At 37.0% G+C, this 27,471-nt stretch overlaps 1 protein-coding gene across 9 annotated transcripts; it reads left to right on the forward strand.

Annotated features, from left to right (window-relative positions):
* Positions 1–383: 383 nt before the first annotated feature.
* Positions 384–26,248, forward strand: LOC104596383 (uncharacterized). Of its 9 annotated transcripts, none has more exons than XM_010257504.3 (11): positions 384–593; positions 1,950–2,114; positions 2,190–2,308; positions 4,734–4,808; positions 6,474–6,567; positions 6,675–6,737; positions 12,280–12,345; positions 12,432–12,530; positions 20,823–20,867; positions 25,247–25,349; positions 25,815–26,248. In XM_010257504.3, the coding sequence occupies exons 1-11, from the start codon at positions 471–473 to the stop codon at positions 25,901–25,903; spliced, it is 1,041 nt and encodes a 346-aa protein (XP_010255806.1). In that variant the 5' UTR covers positions 384–470; the 3' UTR covers positions 25,904–26,248. The 9 variants fall into 9 exon arrangements, with proteins under 9 accessions (XP_010255806.1, XP_010255812.1, XP_010255808.1 ...); XM_010257510.3 differs by lacking the exon at positions 25,815–26,248 and adding an exon at positions 25,107–25,161 and having other exon boundaries at positions 25,247–25,302; XM_010257505.3 differs by having other exon boundaries at positions 385–593; positions 6,678–6,737.
* The last annotated feature ends 1,223 nt before the right edge of the window (positions 26,249–27,471 follow it).

The following is a 27,471-nucleotide window of genomic DNA, read 5'->3' on the forward strand; positions in this document are numbered from 1 at the left end:
AAGTTTTTCTTTCCATTTTCTTTGCTCTGTCGACGTCTAGTACCCACTACCCAGTCGATGGTTGGTATGGATCATCTGTGTGCGACACGTGGTACTTTGTTTGGACTGCAGATTTCTGTCTAAGGAGAAGTCAGAGAAATCATCTACTTCACTTGGAGTAGCGATGGGTTAAACCCGTGAAATCACGGCCTTCCATGCGTTACCGTGGCCCCATTTACGTCAACTTATCCAATTCAACGTGGGGCAACATCGAAACATCGAGGGCTGTGATTCGCGGTTTTAGCCCGACGCTACTCCATAGGAGGTAGCTGGCGATTTAGGGAGTAGCTGACGATTGGTCCCAGATCAATAATTTTGCCAATTCGGCAATAAATAGAGTATACAAGCAAACGTTGCATGCTCGGGCGAGTGCGCGCGCGTAGGAAGTGGGAGGAGGGAGAGTTGCAGAGAAGAGCAGGAAGGCAGTGACCATGTCTTTCTCTTTCTTCAAGCCCTCGAAACCAAAGACCCCACCAGAGCTCGTAAAAGCGATCAGAGAGAGTTTGCTCGCCCTTGATTCCAAGACTGTTGCAGAAGTTAAAGCCCTTGAAAAGGTTGGTTTTCTTGCCTAGGAATCAGTTGTTTTCACTCATATCAATAATTTCTGTTGCTTCATTGCTCTTTGTTTACACATTGACATATCTTTTAGCTGAATTTTCTACCATTATGCTTAATGCATTTCCATCATTGATTTTGTTTTTTTTTTTACTATTTATCTTTAATTCTGGGTCTTTCAGTTTACCTCACATGGGTGAAAGTTTGATGCCAATCAAGGTGAACTTGGGTGTTTGTTGGCTACCTCAGATTGTAGTTCGTCTATGGGTCTTTCAGTTTACCTTTTATGGCTGAAACTTAACTTCCAATCGAGTTGAATTTGGGTGTATTAGTCTCAAATCCCTTCTTTGTTTCTCCACATTAGCTCGTATTAGTTGAATTATGTATGTTGGTGTACTGAAGTCCTGATGAAAATGCGAAATGAGTATATACTGGTAGCAATTGAATTATCAGTTTTTTATTTATCAAAAAAAAATCAGTTTCAATTAAATTTTTTTTTTTTGACTGGATTGTTTAGGATCCCCCCCCGGCTTTTGTTGAAGCCGTGCTACCACCCGATTAATCGTTTGTACCAAAAAGCAAAAAGAGAAGAAGGATTAAAGATTTAGTTCATTTACCAATAGCTCAACCCGTTCCTTAATGGGCTGATGAACTGCATGGCAACCTTGGGATTATGGGGAAAGATAAGATGATTTCCTGGTGCATGTATTTCTCTAGAACATCCAGGAGTGAACACAATATGAGGTGATATTTCTTATTGTAGGCAATAAAATCATTTTGTAGGAACTTTGCATAGCTTTCTAGTGTTTTATCTAATGAAATTAACATCCAATTCATGGTGTATTATTAATTTACTTTTTACACCACTACAAGTGGGTGGGGGTGTCAGGTGTGTGGACTGTGTTACTTCTAGAGGATGATAATCTATCATAAGAGATAGACAAACAGGATGCATTTGGACAGGGGTGTAAGTAGGATAGCTGATTTGAAAATTTTATACTATATCGGGCCCACTTGAGCAAAGTCCCTTCAAAATTTAACAAATGCTCTACTTGAGTCCAGCCAAATTGTACCCTATGATGGATTCCAAAACTTAGTTCTTTCCTCCTGCTAAATAGCCTCCACATCCATGTTATTAAGCTAAGATATTCTAACCATTTCAAAAGTGAAATTAAAACATTATGGCAAACTCATAAATATACATGTTGACATTCTTGGACTTGCATTCTTTTGGCAATGGTTGCAAGGACGTCTTTTCTTTTCATCTTGCATAGTTGATAAACATATTTATTCTTTCCATTATGCTTTTGCAATTATCTTGGATGTCAATAGTTGCAAATGTTTAACTACTGTAGGCTCTAGAGGAAGTTGAAAAGAATTTCCTGGCAATGAGGCAAATGCTTTCTGGAGATGGGGAAGTTGAACCAAATATGGATCAGGTTTCACAGTTAACACTTGAGATCTGCAAAGAGGATATTATTAGTCTTGTCATTCACAAGTTACCGTCATTGGGATGGGAAGTAAGTTGTTGCTATTATCAGCAAATATTTAGTTGATCTTACTGCATTGAACTGATTATGGAACATCCAACACAGGCAAGGAAAGGTTTGGTGCATTGTTGGTGCATATTGTTGAGGCAAATGGTTGGTCCTAGTCATTGCTGTGTGGAATATCTTGAGAATCATTTGGAACTATTGGACTTTCTTGTTGTGTGGTAAGGTTCTACTAATTTGCAAGATAACCATTTTCCTTGTTGCTAGTTTTAACACTTATTTATTTTCTATTTTTATTTATCCAACTACTACTCCATTGTTGATAAAAACATATCTTTTTACTAACACATTGTCATTAATATAAGACATACTTGCATTTTTTACCTCTATGTAGTGGGCCATTGCATCATGAAAAATTGCAACAATGAGAAGTGAAAAGGGATGCTTATAATTAATTTGCCAAGAACATGATTTGACACTTATAAATAGTAATTTTATGTTGAAGTAATGAGAAATGATTTAAGGGCCTATGGTTTAATAATGGATATGGCACTGTGGTTGGAACAATGATGATGAATTGATGATGGCCCTTATTGTAAAATATATTGTGGTCAGTATCTTCCCTTTTTTTTGGTGAAATGTCCATGCACTTTCTATCTCTTATATATAGTGCTAGACTGCTAGTTAAGAATGTTAGCAAGAACTATTTTTTCTGAAATTTCAAAATTAATGGTATTTGTGTGCAAACATTTTACAGATTGTACCTCCCTTCAAACATTAATAAAGTTGTTAATGTAAAAGGGCTCCAGTTACTTATATTATAGTCAAAACTTTCCCATTCTAACAGCAATATATGAGGAATTAAGTATATCGTACCATTGTAATTAATTATAACTATTATTGGTAATACTAATTAATCAGCAATAAGACCAGAACCTTACCACGTATTATGGATCAACATGTAAAAGCCTCCTACCATTCCCTATTATATAGTTACCTAAACAATGGTAGAAACCCTACTACTTTGTTACCCCCCACCCCCAAAAAGAAAGAATAGCAATGAAGAAAGAAAAAGGAAAACAGATTTTGTTTTAATTTGAGGCTTATGAGTTCTCTCTAATCTAGTCTCTATTATCACTTAAATGCCAAAACAAGAAGAAAACTACCACTGATTGAACATTAACATTTTTTCTCTTATAAAATTAGAATCAAACCAAAGGGTAGTTAAAAGACCCATGCTTAACTACACAACTCAATCTCTAAGTAATTGAATCACGTTTACCAAAAAGGTAGTTTAACTAAACCATAACTTCTAATGGAATCATGGTGTTTTATATCTCAACTTTTTATACCTGTTTTAGAGTATTGGAAATTGGGAAAGTGATGTATTTTGGCACATAACACAATACACAATTGTTTATTTTACATTTAAACACATAAATTCCACTAGGCACCACACCAGTCAAGCGAAATTAAAAGCCCCTCCCTCTGTTGGGGTAAATGCCAAAAAAGAATTTAACCCAACACCTCCCATGCACATAACCTGATGTAAAGAGTGGTATAAATGTTTGAAGTTAAATATGCCCAATTAAACATGATTTTGGTATGATGAAGTCAAAAACACCTACATGGTGCTTACATGGACTCTAAAAGGGAATGCAACACCATGGTTCCGAACACTACTTGGATATGAAAAAGAAACTTCCTTGCAAAAATAAAGAGCAGGAAATTGTACTTCTGTCAGTAATTTTTTTTCTTAAAAATACTTAATTGGTCCCTCCCTTTATTTCTACATAAATAGTATATTTTTTTCCTCAAAATCAACTCTATTATCTTCATTTCAATATTGAGGCTCCATCTTTTAAATTTTTAATAAAAGTGCAGCCACTGCATGATGGCCGTACCAATGCGGGGTTTGGGGAGGGATAGATGTATGCAACCTTACCCCTGTAGGTACATAGTGAGGCTGTTTCTAAGATTTGAACCCTGGTCATCTAGGTCACAATGGAGCAACCCCGGTCATCCTCATCTTTTAATTTTTAATATGGGTTTAAATTTTATAAAAATTAATTTATTTTTGTTTAAGTGGGATTTGTTTTATAAGCTTGATTTTGGTATTTTTTAGATTTTATTCATTATTATTTATTGATTGTATTGTTATTTAAAGTAATTATTTTCCACCTAAAGATAGCAAGCTTCTTGTTGAGTGGTGTTGTTTTTCTTTTCTCAAATTTTCTTTGTAATCATATCCCTACAAGTTTTCATTAGATTGATGAGATGTCTGATCGAATAGATATTAGATTATTCATTGCATTTGAAGTAGAGATTGATGATTTAAAGAAATAAGTGGAATGCTCAAGAAATTCCAACAAGTTCTAACCTTTATTTTTAATTTACAGCTTTGATGGTAATATAACAAAAAATTTCTTATGTTGACTTCCATTGACTCCCTCCAAGTAGAAAATTTCTGGTTCCACTCTTGTTAACTAGTATTCCATGTATTAGGTATAAGCAGTTACTTTGATATTTACTCACTTTGTCATATAGAATCCATAGAATCCTAAATTCTTATAGTTAATATGGTTGTTATGCATTACATAATGTTTCTTTGTATGGATGTTAGTGATTTCTTTCTCCTTCAAACAGCTATGATAACAAAGAAATTGCATTGCATTGTGGAATTATGTTGAGAGAATGCATCAAGTATCCGAACCTTGCAAAGTAAGTTATTAAAACTTCCATTTTATTCTTTCATAATTTTCTGATAGTGCAAATGCCCTATTTCTTAATATGATTTTTAGTTTGAATGTAAACTTTTTATATTTCTCGGTAAAGTTACAATTTTGTTGTAAGTAGTTATAAAGAAGAGTTAGGCAGATATTGATTAAAACAATAATCCTTATGTAGAGGTACAGTGAAGAATTTATTAATTTTTTATCACTAACTTTTTTCAAAAGCCTTATTAATCAGCATACAGCTGAGCCCAAAAATTGGGCTAGGTGCAACACCTTCCCTAAAAAGGAAGGCTAAAATATATGCCAGTACCCATAAAAGTCATCACAGCATTATAACTATACTAGTTGAGCAATATAAAAGGGAGCACCTCCCCATGGAAAGCAGAAGATAAATAGAGAAAGAGGCCCTTAATATTGATTACATTGAATTGTCTTATCCTCAATGCAATTCCCCCCTCGTACACTTTTATTGAGAGAATTTGTTGATTCGTTAATCAACTTCAGTGCCTAACAGAAGGAGATAACCTGGAAAACAATGCACGAACTTCATTTGAGAAGTTGTTTGACCTCCATGGTCCTAAGAAGAACAATTTTGTTATTTCTTATCTCTTTTTGTTTCTTGGACTGTATATAATAGAGAAATTAGCATGGCGAAAGTTCTTGCTTTTATCCTTGGTTTAAAGCATGCTGAAGATCTCTATTCTCCACCCTCTTGTGGTGGAAAGCAAATCTAGGTATATTTTTAGGGCAGTTAAATGGAGGGTCCCATGTCCTCCATGAAACCTGGAGCACAATATTCTGATAGAACATTATGCTTTTGAGTTTTAATATGTACCAAGGGAGACAATGTCTAAGAAAATTAGCTTGCCAAATTTGAGGTGGGAAGGGAATTTTTTTTTTTATTGTGGGGTACATTGCCTTTGGAATGTGTGTGTGTGCGCCCCTTTTTTTATCATTAACACATGAAAGGATTTTATTAATTTTAAAAGAAAGCAGAGAAACAAAACATTGTGGAAGAAACAGAGGACACCAGATGTCGAACCCGCCCAAACATTACAGCTGAGCCCAAAACATACTGTCTCTGAACTCCTTGCTTAGCAAGACCATCTGCCAGACTATTGGCAGATCTTCTAATCCAATTAACCTGAATAAGCATGCCCCTAGAGAGCCATTTGAAACGCTTAAGGACATCCCTTAGGTACCAAGATACTCCCTCTCCCTTGTTTAGCCATTCTACTACTGTTTGGGAATCGCCTTCAATATTATTAATAAAGAGCCTTTGGAAAGTAAATTTTTCTAATTATAGTTTCCCGTTATTGTAAATTTTATTCATAACTTTTCTTATGAAATTGAAGCTACATCATCTGCTTAAATTTACATTTTCATGCTTTTTTTTTTTTTCAAAGGTGAAGTGTTGCAGTACATAACACAATTGATGGTTGGGTTTCTTCAAGAGTGTTTGTACTATATTGCAGTTAAATATTGTCTGCTTATTTATTTTGTATAAGTAGCATCTATTAGGGGAAAAAAAGACATTCCAATGGTTGTAATACTTGTTTCTTTTGGTTATTGTGCCCTTAAATGAAAAACTATTATTTGCTGAGAAGGTTTTAGTTTTTCACAAATTTAAATTTCTGTAGTGATATTTCAGATATATATTGGAATCTACAAGTTTTGAGTTGTTCTTCAAATATGTAGAGCTGCCTAACTTTGATGTTGCTTCTGATGCTTTTGCTACCTTTAAGGTCAGTTTTCCTATATGTCAATTATGATGTTTTTTCAGTTTTAATTCCACATTTGAAGGTTGGATATGTGCTCTTTTTTTTAGTATATTTAATAACGAAACTTTCAGCAGGATTTGCTTACTAAACATCCCACTGCAGTATCTGAATTCCTGACTTCCCATTATGAAGAGGTTAGTTTTTCTTACAATAGTTTTGAGTTGCAATGATTTTGGTCAGTTCATCATGTTTGTTGAAAGTTTTGGGCTTTTATGTATTAACCTAGATTTTTTTACCTGAAGAATGATCTAATCAGGCTGTTTTGGAATGGTAGAATACTGATTTGTTTCATTCTATTGCCAATGGGCATATTTATACAGTAAGCTGCTGCAATAAATAGAAAGAAGAAAAAATAGAAAGAAGAGAAAATAGAAAGTACACAAATAGAAAGAAAGAAATAGAAAGAAAAAACTTTCTAAATCAATCATTCCACAATCCTAGGAATATATACAATTCTATTTTCAGATCTGAACCAGTAACCCCACGTTTTCCAACACTCCCCCTCAAGCTGGTGAATAGAGATCCTCCATTCCCAGCTTGGCTATAATTCTCCGAAAGTCTGTACTATTGAGCCCTTTAGTAAGTACATCGGCCAGTTGTCCTTTTGTAGACACTTAGGGAGTGCAAATCAACTTGCTGTCCAGTTTCTCTTTTATAAAGTGTCGGTCAATTTCGATGTGCTTCGTCCTGTCATGTTGAACAGGATTGTGAGCAATATTGATGGCTGACTTATTGTCACAATATAGTTTTATAGGCTCTTCTCGTGGAATCTTCAGGTCTTCTAAAATTATCTTCAACCAGAGTAATTCACACACTCCTTGTGCCATAGCCCTGAATTCTGCCTCTGCACTTGACCGAGCCACTACATTTTGCTTCTTACTCCTCCAAGTGACTAAGTTTCCTTCTAAGAAGGTACAGTAACCAGAAGTGGACCGTTTATCTATTGGAGATCCTGCATAATGGACATCTATATATGCTTCAAGAGTCGGTCCTCCATTTCTTCTGAATAAAATTCCTTTTCCTGGATTGGCTTTCAAATAGTGCAGAGTTCGATGAGCAGCCTGCAGATGAACTTCTTTAGGATTATGCATAAACTGACTTATTACACTTATAACATATGCAATATCCGGTCGTGTATGTGCAAGATAAATGAGTTTTCCAACTAGTCTTTGGAACATCTCCTTGTCTACACTTGCATTCTCGTTGGCTTCTCCAAGTTTATGATTGGGATCTATAGGCGTGGAAACTGGTTTACATGCCATATTTCCTGTTTCTCTCAAAAGATCAACAACATACTTTTGTTGAGAGATAAAGATGCCTTGTTTAGAATGTGCAACTTCAATTCCGAGAAAATACTTTAGTCTCCCCAAGTCTTTTATCTCAAACTCTCTGGCAAGGTAGTTTTTCAATGCTTCCTTCTCCTTTTTATCATTCCCAGTAACGATTATATCATCCACATAGACTAATAGTGCAGTAACTCCCCCTGAGGCTGTGTGTTTGATAAACAATGTGTGGTCACCTTGACTTTGCTTGTAACCTGTACTCAGCATTACCTTCGTAAACCTTCCAAACCATGCTCTCGGAGATTGTTTGAGACTGTATAGTGCTTTCTTCAACCGACAAACTTTGTTCCCTTTAATGCCTTCTCCAAAACCCGGTGGAATGTCCATTTATATCTCCTCTTCTAGATCACCATGGAGAAATGCATTTTTTACATCAAACTGTTGCAAATCCCAATTATAGTTAGCAGCCAACGACAGTAACACCCTTACTGTATTCATTTTAGCTACTGGGGCAAAAGTCTCCTGATAATCTACCCCATAAGTCTGTGTATATCCCTTGGCTACCAGGCGTGCTTTGTACCTTTCTAATGACCCATCAGATTTGTACTTAATTGTGAACACCTATTTACAACCTACCATCTTCTTGTTTCTTGGTAGATCCACAACTTCCCATGTGTTGTTTTTTTCTAATGCCTCCATTTCCACTCTCATGGCTTTTCTCCACTCCTTATTAGAAAGTGCCTCGGCTAGAGTATTAGGAATTGGAATGGTGTTAAGGCTGGCTAGAAAACTTTTATGGGATTTAGAGAATCTTTGGAATGATATGTATTTGGCTAAAGGGTACAATGGGCGTTTGGTACATTCTTTGGTTCATTTTCTCAGTGCAATAGGTAGGTCATACTCATACTCAGACTGTGAAGGTGTAGGTTCAGGTTCTAAGCATCCCTCAGTTCTAGGATTAGGAGTTGAATCTTGGACTTGCACAGGTTGAGGATCTGGATTTTTCCTCCTAGAGTAAACCTGCATATATCTCACATTATCATGCACATCATTCGTGGGATTAACAGTGTTCGAATTTGGTTCAATGGTCGGGTTGTTTGACTCTTGTTGAGACTCGAGAATGTGGGGCTCAGAGGAATGTGACTAAGAGGGATGTGATTCTTGACGATTGAATGTCTATGAGGAGGGTAATACATCTAGGGAGAGTAGATCCGAGGCCTTATCTTCCACTAATGAGGGCTCCCTCTGAAGATAAGGTTGAGTGAAAAAAGATTTTCCTTCCTCAAATGTGACATTGATGGAGGTGTAGAATTTTCTGGTGGCTGGATGATAACATTTATAACCTTTCTGAGTTGGGGAATATCCCAAGAAGACACTCCTGATTGCTCGTGGGTCTAATTTTCCCTTATTATGGACATGAACAAAGGCAGTGCATCCAAAAATTCTTGGTGTGAGATTATTTGAGGCTCGAATATCAGGGTAAAATTGAGAAAGGACTTGTATTGGGCTTCGGTTGTCAAGAACTTTAGATGATAGTCTATTTATGGTGTAGGCAACAATAAGGACAACTTCCCCCCAATATTGTTTTGGCACCTGATTTTGAAAGAGAAAGGCTCGGGTGGTTTGCAAAAGATGGCCATTTTTTCTCTCAGCTACCCCATTCTATTGGGGAGTGTTAACACAGGAGGATTCATGCACAATGCCTTCTTTATGAAAAAATGGGGACAAATTCTGATTAAAATAATTTGTAGCATTATCAGATCGAAACCTTTTAATTCTCACACCAAACTGAGTTTGGACCATGTTATGAAAGTTGGGAAGAATTGTACCCACATCAGATTTAGACTTAAGAAGAAAAATCCATGTGACCCTAGTGCAATCATCAATAAAGGTGACGAATCATCTGGAATCAGTAATGCTGGGAATTTGAGAAGGGCCCCATATATCCGAATGAATCAAATAAAAAGGAGTTGAAGATCTTTTATTGCTGATTGGGAAAGAAACCCTTTTGTGCTTAGCAAGTTCACAAACATCACAATGAAATGTTTCAACATCAATTCCTTTAAACAAGGAAGGAAGCATTGTTTTTAAAATAGGAAATGAAGGATGACCAAAACGGAAATGATGACGCCAAATTAAATCTTTATTGGAGGTAGATAAGAATGACTCGTGTGTGACATGCATAACAGTGTGAGATGATTTGCTGGTTGCTTCAAGGTAGTAGAGTCCATCTCTTTCCTTAGCAAGTCCAATCTTCTTCCCCGAAACCTGGTCTTGAAATACACAGTAAGAAGGGAAGAACACAACATCGCAGTTCACATCCTGGGTGAGTTTATGTATAGAGATAAGGCTAGTGGATAACTTAGGAACATGAAGCACATTTTTAAGTAATAGGGATGGAGTAATTTGAATATTCCCAATCCCTGCCACTGTGGTGAAAGAACCATCAACAACAGAAATTTTTTTATTACTAGGACAGGGTGTATAGGTGAGAAAATGTAGTGAAGAGGGTGTCATGTGGTCAGTAGCTCCAGAATCAAGAATCCATGGAAAAACACTAGCCGAGGCATGTAATCCTAGAGATAAAGACTCACCTAAGAGAGCAAGAGAGGTAGAACCACTTCCTGGTTTCAAGGATTTCAGGAAGCACCTTAGCCTTTCAATTTCTTCATCATTAAATGGTCCTTGACTTGAGTGTTCTTGCTGCAGGGTTGTGGAGACATTATGGGCCTGTTGAACTCCTTTTGAAACTCCTCGATTTCCCCATTCCTTGCTGGATGTGGGAGGTTTCCCATGAAGTTTCCAGCACCGATCTTTTGTGTGTCTGGGCTTCTTGCAATAGGTGCACCAGAGGTTATCGTTAGAGTCACGGGTGGTTGTGTCACGAGCCAAGTTGTGATTGTTCTCACCATTTGAACCACTGTAACTTCCTCCCCTTGCCACCATGGCTGAGCCTTCGGGATCTTTAGGCTCAAGCATGATTCCACGGTGGCTTTCCTCAGCTCTAACAAGGGCTATGACTTCATTCAATAGAGGCATTTCTTCTTTGCCAAGAATTTGTATTCGAACCTGATCAAATTCAGCATTAAGTCCGACCAAAAAATCATACACCCTATCTCTTTCAATAAAATTCTTCAAGATCACAGCATCATCTGCGCACTTTGTCTCAAGAACCCGATAATGATCAAGCTCATGCCATAAATTTTGCAGCAGATTTGCATACTCTGTAACACTCCTGCTCCCTTGTTTGGCCGCCGCAGTTTTCACTTTGACCTCATAGACACGAGCAGCGTCATGGGCTTTGGAATAGGTTTGTCGGACAACATCCCAAATAGCCTTTGCAGAGGGAAGAAACATACAAGTATCACTGATCTCGAGTGTCATTGAACTCCACAACCATGACATAATCATGGAGCCCTCTTCGTCCCAAGCATCAAAATTTGGCTCGCCCAACCTTGGTCCTGTTCCAAGGAGGTGACTAATTTTTCCTTTTCCCTTCAAATAGGTACGCACTAGTTGTGACCACTTCAAGTAATTTTGGCCATTCAGTCTATATGTTGCCTGAATATTCTACAAATCACCAGTGTGAGGATGAGAATTTGTTGCTCCTTCATCGGTTTGGACGGGAGCACTTGTTGCAGTCATGTCGGACATTGTTAATGGAGGAAAAATAAGGCCAACAGGAAAGGAGAATAAATGAACACTTCTGGTTACAGATCAACACTGAAGGCCAGAAGAGAAAAACACAAAAAACTGGCAATGAAGGCCGAAAAAATCTCAAGGTTGACAAACCTAGAGCTCTGATACCATGTTTTGGAATGGTAGAATACTGATTTGTTTCATTCTATTGCCAATGGGCATATTTATACAGTAAGCTGTTGCAATAAATAGAAAGAAAGAAAAATAGAAAGAAAAGAAAATAGAAAGAAGAGAAAATAGAAAGAAGAAAAAATAGAAAGAAGAGAAAATAGAAAGTACAAAAATAGAAAGAAAGAAAAAACTTTCTAAATCAATCCTTCCACAATCCTAGGAATATATACAATTCTATTTTCAGATTTGAACCAGTAACCCCATGTTTTCCAACACAGGCTAATGCATGTGCCATACTTATCACATGCATCGTGTGGCTACCAGGATTTTTCATTTAATATGCTTCCATCTAGGAGACCTCCTAGACCAAAATAGGACAATAAATGACCCAAACCATATAAGCCTGTGCTACTCTAATTGGTCCCGTTGAGCTGATTTCTTCTTTTGGTTACATTGCATGGTAGAAGATGACTTTCTTCCACCTGCTACTATGTGTTTGTGGGTCAGGAATGGAGAAAGACTTTCTTTTTCTCATTCTTTCCTTGATTCTCTTGTATAATCTAACTAGAGGATGCTGTTGTAGTTCTTTGAGCTATATGAGAAGCTTCTAACATCCACAAATTATGTAACTCGAAGGCAATCATTGAAGGTAAGTTGTGGCTATAATTTTCTGGATTTTCTTATCATTATTTGGATAATAAGGCTTGACATTAGTGTAATGATGGCATATCTTAGCTAATTTCGGAATTTCTTTTGGAGTCTCCAAATTCCCATATAATGAAGCGTTACATTGTAGAAGTTCGGTATCTGAAAGTCATGATGACATTGCTGAAGGTATTGACATGGTTCCTTCTAATTGATCTTTGGTTCTTTCTGGTGTTGTTCTGTTTATGCAACCAAATATTTTTAAAGAAGTACATCATTAAAATATTCCAATTTGTTATTCTGTTTACATGCATCTAGCAAAATGTTCTATGTATGCTCTTGTGTCCTCTTCTCTGTCTGACAACTTGTTTATAGTGAGTTAAGAATGCCATTCTGCCTTTGGTTTGTTCAGCCAAAGAGTATGTATATGCTTACATAGTGCCTTGAATATATAGTTTCGGAGCTATTTTGTCCAAATGTCCAATATGAATTGAAAAACTTTTACCTTTCTCAAAAATAGTTTACTCAGGAAAAAAACAGAAAATGAAAAAAAAAAAGAATCCTCAAAAGAAAGGAAACAAACAGGAAGGGACAGAACAGAACACCCAGATGCAGAAGTCTGTTCTCTACAATGATATTCTTGGACAAAATTGGAGCTATGGACCATTCATATGAAACCATCATCTCTGCTTTTTTTTTTTTCTTTTTTGTGCTTGGGATTGGCTCCTGCCTTGATTAGTTGCTTTGCATCTGTATATTAATGTGATTGTACCATTATACAAAAAGTAATGAACTCGTAGATTTCTCTAAGTTTAGAAACATAGCCATAACAAAATTTTCTAGATCTTGTCATCTGACATAGCATCAGTTAAATTACATAGTGAAGACAATCCGGAAAAGAGAGAGTTCAAGAAGTCAGATCCTTTCTACTGGATAAAAAGGTGCTACAGCACTCTTTGCAGCTAGTTATTATGCTTTTGTCATTTATTGAAACTACCACATAAGAGCCTTTATTCCATCATTTAGTCCATTATACTGAGAAAAACATATCTTCCTTGAATAAAATAACATATCGGTACTCTGATTGGTTTCATCGGCCACTGTCGCCACTCTTGATCACTGCTACCACCATACTTTCCATTCCAGATTCTTTTTCCTCACTCCCAGTGTTAATTGTTTTTAACTTCTACTTACCAGTAAACTGACCTGTGTGACATCATTGTTTCTTAGTGTCAACACCCAAGTTGGTCATAGGCCTAATAAATTGGAAATTTCCATATCTGGGATTGCATTAGATGGAATAGTTTTGAGTATGCCAATGTCATTTCCTGAAAGTGGTGGTTCTGGCTAATTGGAGAGAGTCATAGGTTTTCTTTGGACAGTTCTGACAGTAATAAGTTTCACTTGGTTGCTTGGTTCAAAATTTTACAGCCAAAGTCAGAAGAGTGGGCATGAACAAAGCCTTACTTCTTAAGTGGATGTCGTCCTATGGGATAATTATTGTGCCAAATTATTCAGAACTATTATTGCCGAAACAGATCTGCATTGTGAATCCCATCCTGCACACTGTTCTTATACATCCGGCATACGGAAATGTATTATGAAGACAAAAGAGAAGATTTCATCAGATTTATATACTTTACACCAGCAATGGTGCACATATTTATTTCTGGGAGGACTGTTGGAGTGGAGACAGGACACAAGGGGTGATCATTTCCAGCCCAGCCTGCAATATGTATGTATGTATTACACTATTATATAATATTCTATATTATATAAATTATATCGTAGTTCATCAGTGTGAGAAGAAAGGAGTGCCAGAATATTCCAAGAGAAGGAGAGAAACCATCAAGCGCTAAATGAATGTATTCTTCTGAATAGGGTTATTCTATGGTTGAAATCCTTGGACTTATTCCACCAATTTTCTTTTTAGGATATTTGGAGGAATTGGTCAGCAGAGGCAAGCTGCTCCTCTATAAAGGTTAGGGTTAGTATAAAAGCTGGGCACCCCCTCTTGAAGGTTTTTTGAAGCTGAACTTTGATGGCAGCAATCAAGGTAATCTAGGCCTCTCTGAGATGGGAGGGGTTCTGAGGAATGAGACCGGAAATGTGGTTTCTTCTACTTGGGTCTGCTAGGAGTTCGGGACTCTACTAGGGCAGAATTACTTGCTGCTCTTCATGGAGTTTGTTTGTAATAATACAATGGGTGGGCCAGAATCTTTTTTGAGGTAGAAAAAAGTAATGAAGAACTGAGAGATTTGATTCACATAAGGGTTGCTCAGTGGCTGAAATCGTCTGAGCTGTTTACAGATTTCACAGTGGTTGATTTGTTGAGGAAGTGCGGTGAGATTGCTAACTGCACCCAGTCCAAAGCAATCTTGTGTGTGTCCTGGACTCCCCCACCGGCTGGCTTCTTAAAACTGAACTTCGATGGAAGCAGTCGGGGGAATCCTGGACAATCGGGGATTGGAGGTGTGTTTAGGGATGAGAATGTGCTTGTCTCTGTCATGTTCTCCGGCCCAATTGGAGTGGGTGACTCTCTCAGGGCTGAAATACTTGCAGTTTTGGAAGGAGTTCAAAGAGCCAAGGAAATGAATATAAGAAAACTCTTCATTGAAGGGGATTCAGAGGTGGTGGTAGGGTGGCTGAATAAAGAAAATAGCAGTTTATGGATGTACAGTAATGAGAGGAGAGAGTTTAGGTGGCTGGTTCAGGAGATGGAAGTTAAGGTCAGCTGGGTGAATAGGTCAACTAACTCCTTTGCGGATGGATTAGCTAAGCAAGGAGTCGTGAGGGAATCAATGTTTTGGGCACAAGTGTAATTTTTCCTTTTTGTTCTTGGGAGTGTTTGCTCCCTTTGGAAGATAAGAAAGTTTATCTTCCTCTTTGTAATTCTTTTGTAATTAAGTAATTAAATGTTATTATTGATAAAAAAATAATACAATGGGTGGGTGGGGAGATCAGTAAATGCTTTGGTTGATTGTCTAGCCAAGCAAGGGGCAAATAGGGAACTGTTTTGGGCACATTTGTAGTTTGATTTAGTCTAATGTTCTGTTGGGAGAGGATGCAGCTTGCACCTCTCCATGGGTTGCTCGTATCTGTATTTTTCCTTGATCTAATAAAACAATTAATTTATCAAAAAATTATATCATATATTTTATACATATTTTGTTTTATGACCTATGCCGCCAGGCTCATGATCACCCTTATAGGACACAATATGAAGATTTCCTCATTTCCCTAGCATCTTTACTCCAGCCTTTGCCCAAGATGCCACCATCAAGGACTCTTATGAGGTGAGAACGGTCATGTAGCCTGGACTCCCCAGCTCCTGCACGACATTTGAATGTCTGATTGCATACTGATCTCTCTTTTGTCCTGCTTGAGTCATTCCAACAGAAGACCAGGTGATAAGGACTCTCAGTTCTGGAGAGCTGATTGCAGTGGCAATTTTTCAGTGAAATCTTCCTACAAGCAATTACTACTTTCCTTGGAAATGGCCTTGAATAAGGCTGCAATCTGATTCGATAAGAATCCGAGATATTTGGAATTTGATTCAATGTCTGATGGGGTATTGGTATTATTTTTCAGCCAAAAGGTGCCTTGATTAATATGTTGCTTTTTTGTTTATGTGCATACCAAAGGACAATGTTGTTCAGCCATCAATTTAAACTGAGAGATCATAAAAGTCATAAGCTTCTCTAATCAATGACAGATGTATATGGCTTTGAGCAAATGCTCACAAAGAAGTTAGAGAAGAATGAAAAAAAAGAAATTACTGTTTAAGAAAAACCTCATAAAGGTTTAAGAATTCTTAGTATGCCAAATATAATAAACAGATGCATATATAGTGCAAACCAATTTTTTCAAATGCAAAGGTGTGATGTGAGGTATTCCAGTATCCTAAAGCATGAGGCATAAACCATAACACATGAGGTATAAGCATCCCAAGAAGCATTGAATTTTTTATTAATAAATAATTAAAATATATAAATCTAAAATAATATAAAAGTTAGGGCATTTTGCATAAGCGAATATTTGCAAACTTTGATAACATTTTTTTTTGATAGATAATTTTGATAACAAAAGCATCACATATGAATACAAAATTTATAATCAAAGTATCAAACTTAGTAATTAACAACTTCACATACATTGACATATAGGTCCATTGAAAGTGTTCAACTAATTTTTTTTTTTAATAAAGCATCAAATCAATCAAAGCAATTAACAACATGCATTAACAACTTCACATACATTGACATATAGGTCCATTGAAAGTGTTCAACTAATTTTTTTTTTAAATAAAGCATCAAATCAATCAAAGCAATTAACAGCATGCATGCATGCATGTTTTGGTTTTAGGCTGTCAGGGAATTAATAATTGCAAATGAGAAATCAACCAGAAAGCACTTGCTTGTACAACTCATCCATCAAGAGGAGGTCCCATGATGCTTGATGTTGCTGATGACATAGTATTAATTGATGAAACTAGTGAACAACTAAATGAAATTTTGGTTTATCAACAACTGCATTAGAAACAAGATGTTTTAAAATAAGTAGGACTAAAATAGAATATATGCAGTGAAAATTTAATAATATTAGGAGTGAAAACGAAGGTAGACTTAGGATTGGGGACCAAGAGATAACTCAATGCAACCTCTTTCATTACTTTGGTTAAAAAATTCATAACAAAGGCGAGATTGAGGAGGGTGTTGCTCATAGAATTAGAGCAGGATAGGCAAAATGGAGGGGTGCATCCAGATTCTTATGTAATAGGTGAATACCACTTTTGGCTAAAAGGAAAATTGTATAAAGTAGTTGTAAGGCCAACTATGTTGCATGGAACGAAGTGTTGAGCAGTTAAGAAACATGCCCAAAAAATGAGTGGCAGAAATGTGAATGCTTAAATAGGTGATTGGTAAAAGTAGAAAAGGACATGGTTAGTGATGAAGTCATATGAAGGAGCCTAGGAGTAGCTCCAATATGTGATAAAATGATAGAAAGTAGATTGGGATGGTTTGGTCATGTGCATAGAGGACCATTTACAACACCTATTAGAAAAAGTGATCTGTCACAAGCATGGTTTTAAAAACCGGACCGGAATGATTGACACAGGAACTGCTCATGGCTCTGGGTCTGGTTTTGGACCCAAAAATCGTCTGACCAGGCTTCGGACCAGATGGTCGGACCATCTGATCTGGGAATTGGTGGTCAAAGCAAGTTTCGTTTCTGGTCTGGTTCTCAAAACCATGGTCACAAGTTGAAGGGGCTAGAAAAGCTAGGGGCAGACTGAAAAGGCCTTGGGCGAAAGTAATTAGAAATTATTTAAGCGTCCATAGTTTAATGATAGTTATGGCACTGAACAAAACAGAATGGTGAAACAGGATTCATGTAGCCAACCTCATATAGTTGGGACAAGGCTTCGATGATGATGATGATGATAATACACGCACATGCTTCACAAATTATATATTAATAAGGGACAAAAAAATGATAAGCCCTCTTCTTCAAAATGATTGAAACTGAAACCCTTGAACTCTTTATAGAGCCAAAAAAAACCAATATTTATGGGGTTTTGACTCTCAAGATGGACCTGCTTTTGACTTGTATGAATGACGCTTATGTGGTTTTCCTTGCTATACTCGTGGGAAGGAAGAATACTTGGGCAAGAAATCATCTTGGAGCAGTGGACTAAGCTTACCGCAGGAAGAGTTTGAAGAACTTAGTTGATTCCTTCTTTGGTGCTGTTGTTTTCTCCTCGTCTAACCAGACCTTCCTGGGGGAAAGATTATGGCTGTCTTATGGAGAGGGTATATTGTTGTGTGGGAAGCTGTATGTGAAAAGGTTAGAACTTTTTTATTAAGAGTAATGCATATGACATCCTTAAAGATAAACAAAATTACAAGTATGCTCATGGTACGCAACATGTGCCTAAAGGATGCAGAATTAGCAAATCATCTCCTTGTTCACTGTTTGACTACCAGAATTAGCACTTTTTTAGTCTTGCGGGGATCGAGTGGGTTTCTCCTGTCTCTTTATTGAGATTCTCTAGTGATGAGAAGGGATGGAGACTTGGTGGGAAGGGTGGATGTACAACATGGCTATCAATCACAGAATCATGTAGAAAGAGAGATATGAAAGAAAGAGGACAGTGGTGATTAGTTGGTTGAAGGAAGAGGACAGTGGTTTGTGGAGCTATAACAATGAAAAGAAAAAATTCTTCTGGCTGTGTAGGGACATTGAGATACTATACAGCTGGGTGAAGAGGACTGCCAACTCATTTGCAGATGGGCTGGCCAAGCAAGGGGCGAATAGGGAGTCTATCTTTTGGGCTAATTTTTAACTTTCTTTCATTGTATTTTGATGAAGGGGAGCTAAGACATTTTATCTCCCCCTTTTGTATCTAAAGTTTCACAAATCTTCACATCATTAATAAAGTTTCTGTTATTGATAAAAGAGAGAGAGAGAGAGAGAGAGATGAAAGAAATTTTGAAGACAAAAAAGCCTCTTTTGAAATTCTTCATAGGAGGGTTTTATCCCTTTTAAATTCTTGGCCTTTTGCAACCATGGAAATCAAAAGGAGTTTTCCATGATGAAACCCTGTGGATATTCTCAGATCCTCCCAAGGGATCCAGCCACCTAGAAGAACCTCACTTCCCTAAGTTGAAGGTGAGATTACTCCAATTTGATGGTGCATCTTTGGCAACCTGAGTTTGACAGGAATTGGCAGCATTCTAACCAAATCTAATGGAAGCCTCTTATGGGTTTATAGTGACCCTATTAGATGCAACTCCTAACAAGCAACATTGTCAATGGGTCAGGTTGGATTCAGGTCAGGGTAGGTCTGGTCCCAAACCAGTCAACAATCCCAAGCCAAACCCCATAGGGTCTGTAATAACAAACCCATAGGAAGGATGGGCATTAGACTATTTGTTAAGCTGGCATGTTTAGACATGCTAAACTGATAATATTACAAGTATACCATGTGAAGGATGGGCATTAGACTAGGGATATCATTGTAATATATAGTCTGTTCGGGTCTTAATTGGTTCTGAACAAGCAAAACCGATCCTGACCCAGAACCCACCCAATTAGATCATGACACATAATGCAGAACCAGACCCAATCTAATAGGATCAGTTTGGTTTAGTTTTGTGAGGTCCACCTGACTCATTTACAGCCCAACTAATAAGGATGGAGCCTTTGCCCTTTTTATTGGAGCTTGGCTGAGGTTCAGATCTTTGTCTTCAGCTATTGAGAGAGAATCAACACATTAGATGGAGTAGCAGTTCCAGCCAGTAGCTTTGGGATCTAACCCATTACCTGAATTGAAATTAGAGATATTCTTGCACCCTTTACTGTACAAAAGGTGGATTCCAAGGAATCTTAATCCCATTACTGATGGCCTTGCTAGAGTTGGGGTTGGAAGGGTTTTTTTTTAATAGAGCAACAGCTCTTTGCCTTGTTATGTTTTCTTGTTGAAGGCCAGGGCTCATAATTTTATTTGCTAATTTTGTACATCCTCTCATGTACAACTCCTCCTTATTAATATATTGTTACTTGTTTCTCAAAAAGAAAAAAAAAAGGAATGGAGGGACTACTAAGTTTATAAACCATTCTTTTAACATATTGTTTTGGTTGTCATGGAGAGGTAATGAGAACAGAATATATTTATCTTTCATCTAAGAATTTATTTTGTTTTTCTGTGTTGTTTTTTTACAACTAACAAGTTCATGCTTGCTATATGCATTTTTAAAATAGAAAATGTATTACAGGTTTTGGTGAAGAGGTTCCTCCCAAAGCATTACATTCAGATCAGAAAGTAACAAAAATAAAGAAATATACCTCTTGACTCGTGGATCTGAATTCCCATCCAAAGCTTCCAATGGTGACCACATGTTATGGCCTAGATCTTCCCTATTCATTTCCTTGAAATCTGAGAGAGGCAAAGTCCAATCTGCAACTAATGCACAAATTTCTGCCACCAGTTTGTCTTTGTATTTATCTTCACAAGCCTGACTGTTCCTTTTGCCCAGAATGCCCCAACAGACTGCAAATGAGATGATACTCCATACTATATTGGCATTTTTCTCCTTTCCAGTCTTGGACAAGAAGAGAATTTCCTTGGATTCAGATGGATTAAACTTTCCAGTTTTGGATGACAAACTTATATGCTTGGCTTTGTAAAATACAACTTGTACATTTGTTCATACAATTAATAAAATCTTGGTGTTACTGATAAAAGAAAAGTAGCAAAGAACTCTAAAAATCTGCAATGGATGAATAGATATTTCACATGCTCTTATTCTCTCTTATAAAGAATGCACATGTTTGCCATCTGAAACCCTCTTGATTTGCTACATCCATTGAAATGCTCCTTTTGATAATTGTCCTTTCTTGTTTGATATTATTTGATGTATGGAAAATGGCAACTTCTGCCTTTCATTTTGGTATTCTAACAATCTATAATCCATGTAGGACTCGAGTAAAAATATCCAGATATCGGCTTTCCACATTTTCAAGGTGTTGTAGTTTCTCATCTTTCTTCTGGTACTATGTTAATTGTTATTTTCCAGTTTAATCAACCTGAATTTACTTCCAAGAAATGCTCAGAGATCATGAAACGTGGTAGTAGTCTGTCACTTGCACATGCAAGGAGATCCCACCCAGGAGTTCTCCTTGGTTGGAACATGCAAAACCTCAAATCTTATCACAATATGATGAACATTTCTTGAACTGTTATCTATTTATTTTCCATGCTTTGAATAAAATTTCCACAGATCAGGAAATTAGAAATTTGAGGACATCTATTGAGGTAAATTTGGTCTGGGGTGTCCTTTATATGGGAACAATGAGACTCTCTACATACGTGCCAATTGTACAGAACTATTCAGATTTTGGGCTTCTACTATCCAGTATTACAAGCAGCACTACACTTTTTTTTTTGAGAGAAGGTAAAGTGTATTTGTATTAAATAAAAGGTCCTTTGTACAATGAGAAACTGTACAAGAACCAACCAGAGGAACTTCAAAAAAAGGTCACCCTCAAAAAAGTAGAGTCAAAAGTATCTTCTTTCTGCTTTTCAAATGCATCTATCTTAAGAATACAGCCATTTCTTTCCGCTACTGTAATGCATCAATCATAAGAATCTACTCCACTGTTCCAAATGCTTGATCATCACAAAAGGATGCATAAGTACTGAACAACAGAGTCTGGATGGACAACTTGGATAGTGATACACTGTGCACCTTGATGGCGGAATCCTCTGCTTGATAATTTGATCTGATTTGGTTATCCTAATCATAGAGCAGTTGCATTACTTTGAAGGCTAAGAATAAAAAAGTGCATCTTTAAAGAAACAAGTAGAAACATAGGATGCTTAGGATCATATGATATTATGACCTGGTGGATTCATCCTTTGGAGGTCTTTTAGGTAATACCAGTTAACAAGAAAATCCCAGGCACTAAAAAGTCCAGCTGTTCTGGACACACACTTGGACACTTGGACACTGTGACAACACTTGACACAACATTTCTCATAGCATCTTGACATGCCCTAACTTAAGTCAGCATGAATCCTTGGTACTTAGCAGTCATAAACAAGGTATCACGAGAAAAAACATGTGATAAGGAGTTCAAACTTATCAACCAAATTTTAGGAGTCTAAACCATTTTTCCTATTTTTAAATTGTTTACATAATCACATACTATTTAATTTTGTATCCCCTTGCCATGATTTTTGGAGGCTGACATGTCAGGCACCCATAGACACTCAAAAACTTGGCACCCATGCCACATTCCAAGGTAACTCTGGTCCCAGGCCACTGCTTCTGTATTTCAAATGATTTTTAACTAATGACTTCAGTTTCTACAAGTTCATTTAGTGGAATATTTAGTTATGGACCAGTTTGGCAAGTAGAAAGCCCTGAATGTTGAGATACTTCATTTGGGGGAGGGGTGTTGCTTCACTGCATGTGGATGCATAGGCCAAAATGATGAGTGGAAAGCTATGAAAAGTTCTAACGAGTAAAATTAATTCCTGTAGGGGAGCTGGATCAATTTTGATAAAAGTTGTGTAGTTGGTATTAATATGGCTGAGAATGAGGTAATTGAAAGGGCAAACATTTTTGGGTGTATGGTCTCTTAGTGGCCATTGAATTACTTGGGGCCTCTGTTAGGGGATAATCCTTGTAAGAGCAGTTTTTGGAGCCTGGTGGTTGACAAATTTACAAAGAGATTAGCCACATGGAAGAAATCTCTCTCTCTCTCTCTCTCTTTCTCTTTGGGGGGTAGGATTACTTTGATTAAATCTACTTGGCTAGTTTTCCAGTCTATTTTCTAAGATACTAGGGGGGGTGAGTAGATGTTTGGAGAAAATGATGAGGGACTCTTTGTGGAGCCAGGGGAGGAGAGAAAAGACCAGAGTTAGATGGGAAGTGGTCAATAGGAGCAAGAGTGCAGGGGGACTAGGTTTGGGCAATATTCAAAAAAAGAAAAAGGCACTATTTGGAAAAAGGTTATGGAGATAAGCAAGGGAGAAGGATAAGCTTTGGGCTAAGGTAGTTTTATGCATACATGGACAAGCGACTGATGGCTGGGAGTATTGCTAGAGCCATAAGAGCCTCTCCTTGGAAGTCAATTCATGCCATCCTTCCGTCATTCTTGCCATTCATCAGGTATCAGTTGTGTTCTAGTAACCTAGTGAAGTTCTAGAAACATGTTTGGGTGGGAAATTCACCTTTGAAAGAACAATTTCCTTTGTTTTCCCTTTCAAGATTTAAAAATGTGCCTATATCTTCTTTTCTAGTTCCTTCCAATTCTTTTCTTGGATTTGAGTGGAACTTGGGTTTTAGAAGGGGTCTCATAGATTCTGAATTGCACTCAGTGTCAACTTTAGTTAAAATCCTAAATGGGGTGGTGTTAGATCCATTAAAAAGGGGGATAAAAGGATTTGGACCTTGTCTCCCTCTGGTGCTTTCTCTTGTGCCTTTCTTTAGAGCTCTTTCACAGTTTTCTATTGGCCTGGGGCAACCTTTTCCAGTAAAGGAAGTTTGGGGTAAACCAATTCCTCCTAGGATAGGAGCTTTCTGTTGGGAAGCTATACTAGAAAGGTATAACACTTGTGACCATCTCCAAAAGAAAAGAACTAATTGGTGTTTATCTCCACATTGGTGCTTTTTTTGTAAAGCTAATGGTGAGAGTTACTGTCACTAATCTCCTGCCCATTTGTTTATGTGATTTGAGATTGGTTTCTCTCTTTGTTTTGTTGCAGATGGACTCCCCCACCAAATGTACAAAGTTTGTTTAGCTCCCTTTCTGTTAGGGGTTAAATAAAAGAGGTAGAGTTCTGTGGAGATGTACAAGGGCTGCTGTTTGTTGGACAACATGGGAAGAAAGGAACCAAAGAATCTTCTCTGAAAGGAAAGAAGTGTAGCATCCATCATTGAAACTATCACTGTTAGGGTAGTTCATTGGGTGAAATCCTTGGAATTATTTGGAGGTATTTCCTCAGATGACCTGTTCAAAAATTGGAAGGAAGTAGCCGATTCAGCTTCCCTTAAGTTTGTGGCTTGAGTGTAAGGGTGTCAATGGACCGGTTTTGGATTGGACCCCATCCAGTCCAAAATCAATTTGGATGGAGTGGATGGACCAACAAGATATATTGGATTGGACCAATCCGGTCCAAAATATTATTAGATTGGATTGGACCTGGTCCGTCCATAACAAATTTTTATTGGATTGGGTTGGATTAAGTCAATATCTGGTCCATTGATATAAGATAAGAATATGTGTCAATGGACTGGGTTTGGGTTGAAACCAATCTAAATCAAAATGAATTTTAACAGATTGGATGGTCCAGACATTGAATTGGACCACTCCAAATTGGTCCAAAACATTCATTGAATTGGATTGGACCTGGTCCATTTATAATGGACTCACATTAGACTGGATCGGATTGGACCAAATCCAGTCCATTGACACCCCTACTTGAGTGGGTGGTTCACTTAGAGCTGAGGTTTTGGCGATAATGAAAGGGATTAAAAGAGTAAAGGAGTTGAATATCAAAAGCTGATTGCTGAGGGAGATTCTACACTAGTTATAGGCTGGCTGCTAGAGGAGAATAAGATATGGAAATTTGCTAATGAAAGAAAGGATGCACAGATAGATGACCAGGGACATGGAAATAAGTCTACTAGGGGTAAAGAGGACTTCAAATTCCTTTGTGGATACACTTGCAAAACAAGGGGTGGGAAGGGAAAGTCTATTTTGGGCTTTGTTGTGATTGATTTCTGTATTGGGGAGAGTTAGGAGTGTTTATCTCTCCCTATGTACTTTATGGTATCTGTCTTATAATTTTAATGAATTTATCAGTTATTGATCAAAAAAAAAAAAAACTGAAAAACCAAACACTCCGGTTTCAAAGAGAAGGAACAGAAAAACAATGAAGATCCATTGAAATTTTATATGCCTTTTTGTTACATTAACTATAAGCACTTAGTGGACTCAAACAATGTTTGATATAGAAGTAGCTTGGGATACCCCATGCTGATCAGATGCTTAGTTCTAGGTAGTTAAAATAAACTAAGGATCAAATGCTATGATCCTTCTGGTAGTTGCTTTTTTAGCATTTCATATCATCCACAAAGTGGACTTTTGGATTGTATGCATGTTTAAATGGTTATTTATTGGGCAGTAGATATAACATTTTCCTTCATAGAATTATATGAGATGCATAAATGTTTATTGGAATTTATAAATCAGGGTGGCAAAGTTCTAACTTGAAAGCTTGGGGGCCACACTCACATACTAGGAACTGGTGACTGCATTTTAAACAACTGTTATGCAATTCATGGTTGTGTTTTTATTAAATAATGTTTTATCTAATTTTGTTTTCCCTGTAGATCTTTGTTGCTAATCCGAACAAGCCATGGGAAATAATTCTTATTTTGGCGAAAAACCATGAAAAACTGCTTGACCTACTTCACAATCTTTCTGTTGGGAAAGGTATCTATACTGATAGGGTGATCCTGATCATTATTGCATTTATTTGAATGATAAGAGAAAAATACCATGGGTATTCATCTTGCAGCATACATCTGAAATATTTTATCAATGGAGGATCCCTTTGTCTGTAGGTCCAGCAACCAGCATGTTCCTACATCCCTTGCATTCATTTTTTTTGGTATCTAATATCCTTGACATGGCCCTAAGAGAAAAAGATATATCGTAAAATGTGGGAGGAGTTGATGGATTCTATAGCTACGATCATCCATTTTTTGTTGAGTTCTAGTTTAGGAAATCATTATTATGATGCTTACTGAGTTGGTCGTCTCTCACATATTTACTTTTATGCCCTTGGTACTTCTCCCTTAAAGTGTCTTCACAGCACTAAGCCACTAATATTGGATGAATTATATTGGTGGGTTTTCTTGCTAGACCATTAGTAACATATTAGCTCCACCACTGTAGGCACTGAAGATGAGCAATTTGAAGAAGAAAAGGACTTGATCATCAAGGAAATTGACAGAATATCTCGCCTACCTAACTTTGTCCGCTAGTACTTTTATTTTCTTGTCTCAAAGTTTTATGTTTGATGATTTCCTTTACTGCCTTCTACATTAATTAATGGAGTTGGTTTGAGGGCTTTCAAAAAGAAAGAAAAAAAAAAAAAGAAAAGAAAAAATAATGGAGTTGGTTTGCAAAAATGATTCAAGATTATGTGGGATATTTCAAAAATTACATACAGTACTGGAATTTTATACAAAAAATACATAGAACGGAAAGGTGTTTTTATTTATTTATGCTTCATTTTCGCATTAAACATGTACAGTATATTTTCTTCTGTATAATGGTGGAGAAACCTTTCTTTTATCAAAAGGTTTGTATTGGCTGACGAGATGCAATTCACTTCCTCATCTTCCTGAAAATTTTTATCAGTTGGGTTTTATTTTGAAAATTTGAGGAATAGTGGAGGAAAAATTTGACATTTCATTTTTTCTCTTAGTGCTTAACATTTAACAATGATGAATTGTCAGAAAACTTTAGAATACTTTAAGACAATATCACTTCATTTGACATTCCTTATTTTAAGAATTTATCTCGTAATTAAAATGGCCCTATGAAAAAAACGAGATGAGTCCTTAAAATAAGGAATGCCAAATGTGGCCTATGTAAATAGTAAGGGTAGAAATAGTCAATTTCTTAAAACCATAAGGATATTTTAAGAAATTTGCCCATATAATAATTGATAATTAGCTTGCCTGCTTTACAGAGATAAAGATCTTTGACAATTAGAATGTACCAGAGAATTGGAAACTGTTATATATCCTAGATGAGATTCTCCAGGTGATTCCATTTATTTGCTGATGTGGCACAGAAGCCATGTCAGCAAAAATGCATCAGCTGGGAAACGTACCGATTCCAGAAAACCTTTTTAATGTCGCTCAAGGCTGGACTTGTCTCCTTTTTGTAGTTAAAATGCCAAGTCCTTGAGGAATGCCAAATGCAGTCTAAATCTCTATTTTAGGTGGCAGAAAAATTCCAGACTCGGGAGACGGCAAATCTTTAATCTGACCACTTTGTTTTCAAAGGAGGTTGTGGGATCCTTAATGGCTGAAACTGAAGCTGGATAGACCACTATATCCTTCTAACTTTGTTATTATTTAGTTATACAACTAAAAGACAATGTAAGAAGTCTAGCCGTTATCAAACGGTCCCTAGTCTGGTCTATTCGGTAATCAATTAGGTTTACTTTTCCAAATGTGCAAGTCAATTTTACAGGAAGGGCTTGACAACAAATCTGTTATCAAGGAAATTTACAAGCTACGGGCTGGACCTGGACCGGGGGGATATTGTCCTAGAAAAAAAAAACTTTTTTTTTTTTTGAAAAGAATAAAAATGTAGTAAACAACGGGTAGTACGTCCCCAAAAGTCATCACAACAAATAAAAAGAGAAGGGGGAAGAGATGAAATGCTGAAATCCAAAGAAGAATAAAGAACCTCACGAGCAAGCCAGTCCTGGAAAAAAAACTATGATACAAAGGATGTCTCACTAATGACTAAACGACTAGATTTGCAATTTTACTCCCTACATCTAATCAAACCAGGACTCATACGTGGTTCTGGT

This window comes from Nelumbo nucifera, chromosome 1 (genome assembly GCF_055504915.1).
Source record: "Nelumbo nucifera cultivar China Antique chromosome 1, China Antique-T2T, whole genome shotgun sequence".
Lineage (NCBI taxonomy): Eukaryota > Viridiplantae > Streptophyta > Magnoliopsida > Proteales > Nelumbonaceae > Nelumbo > Nelumbo nucifera.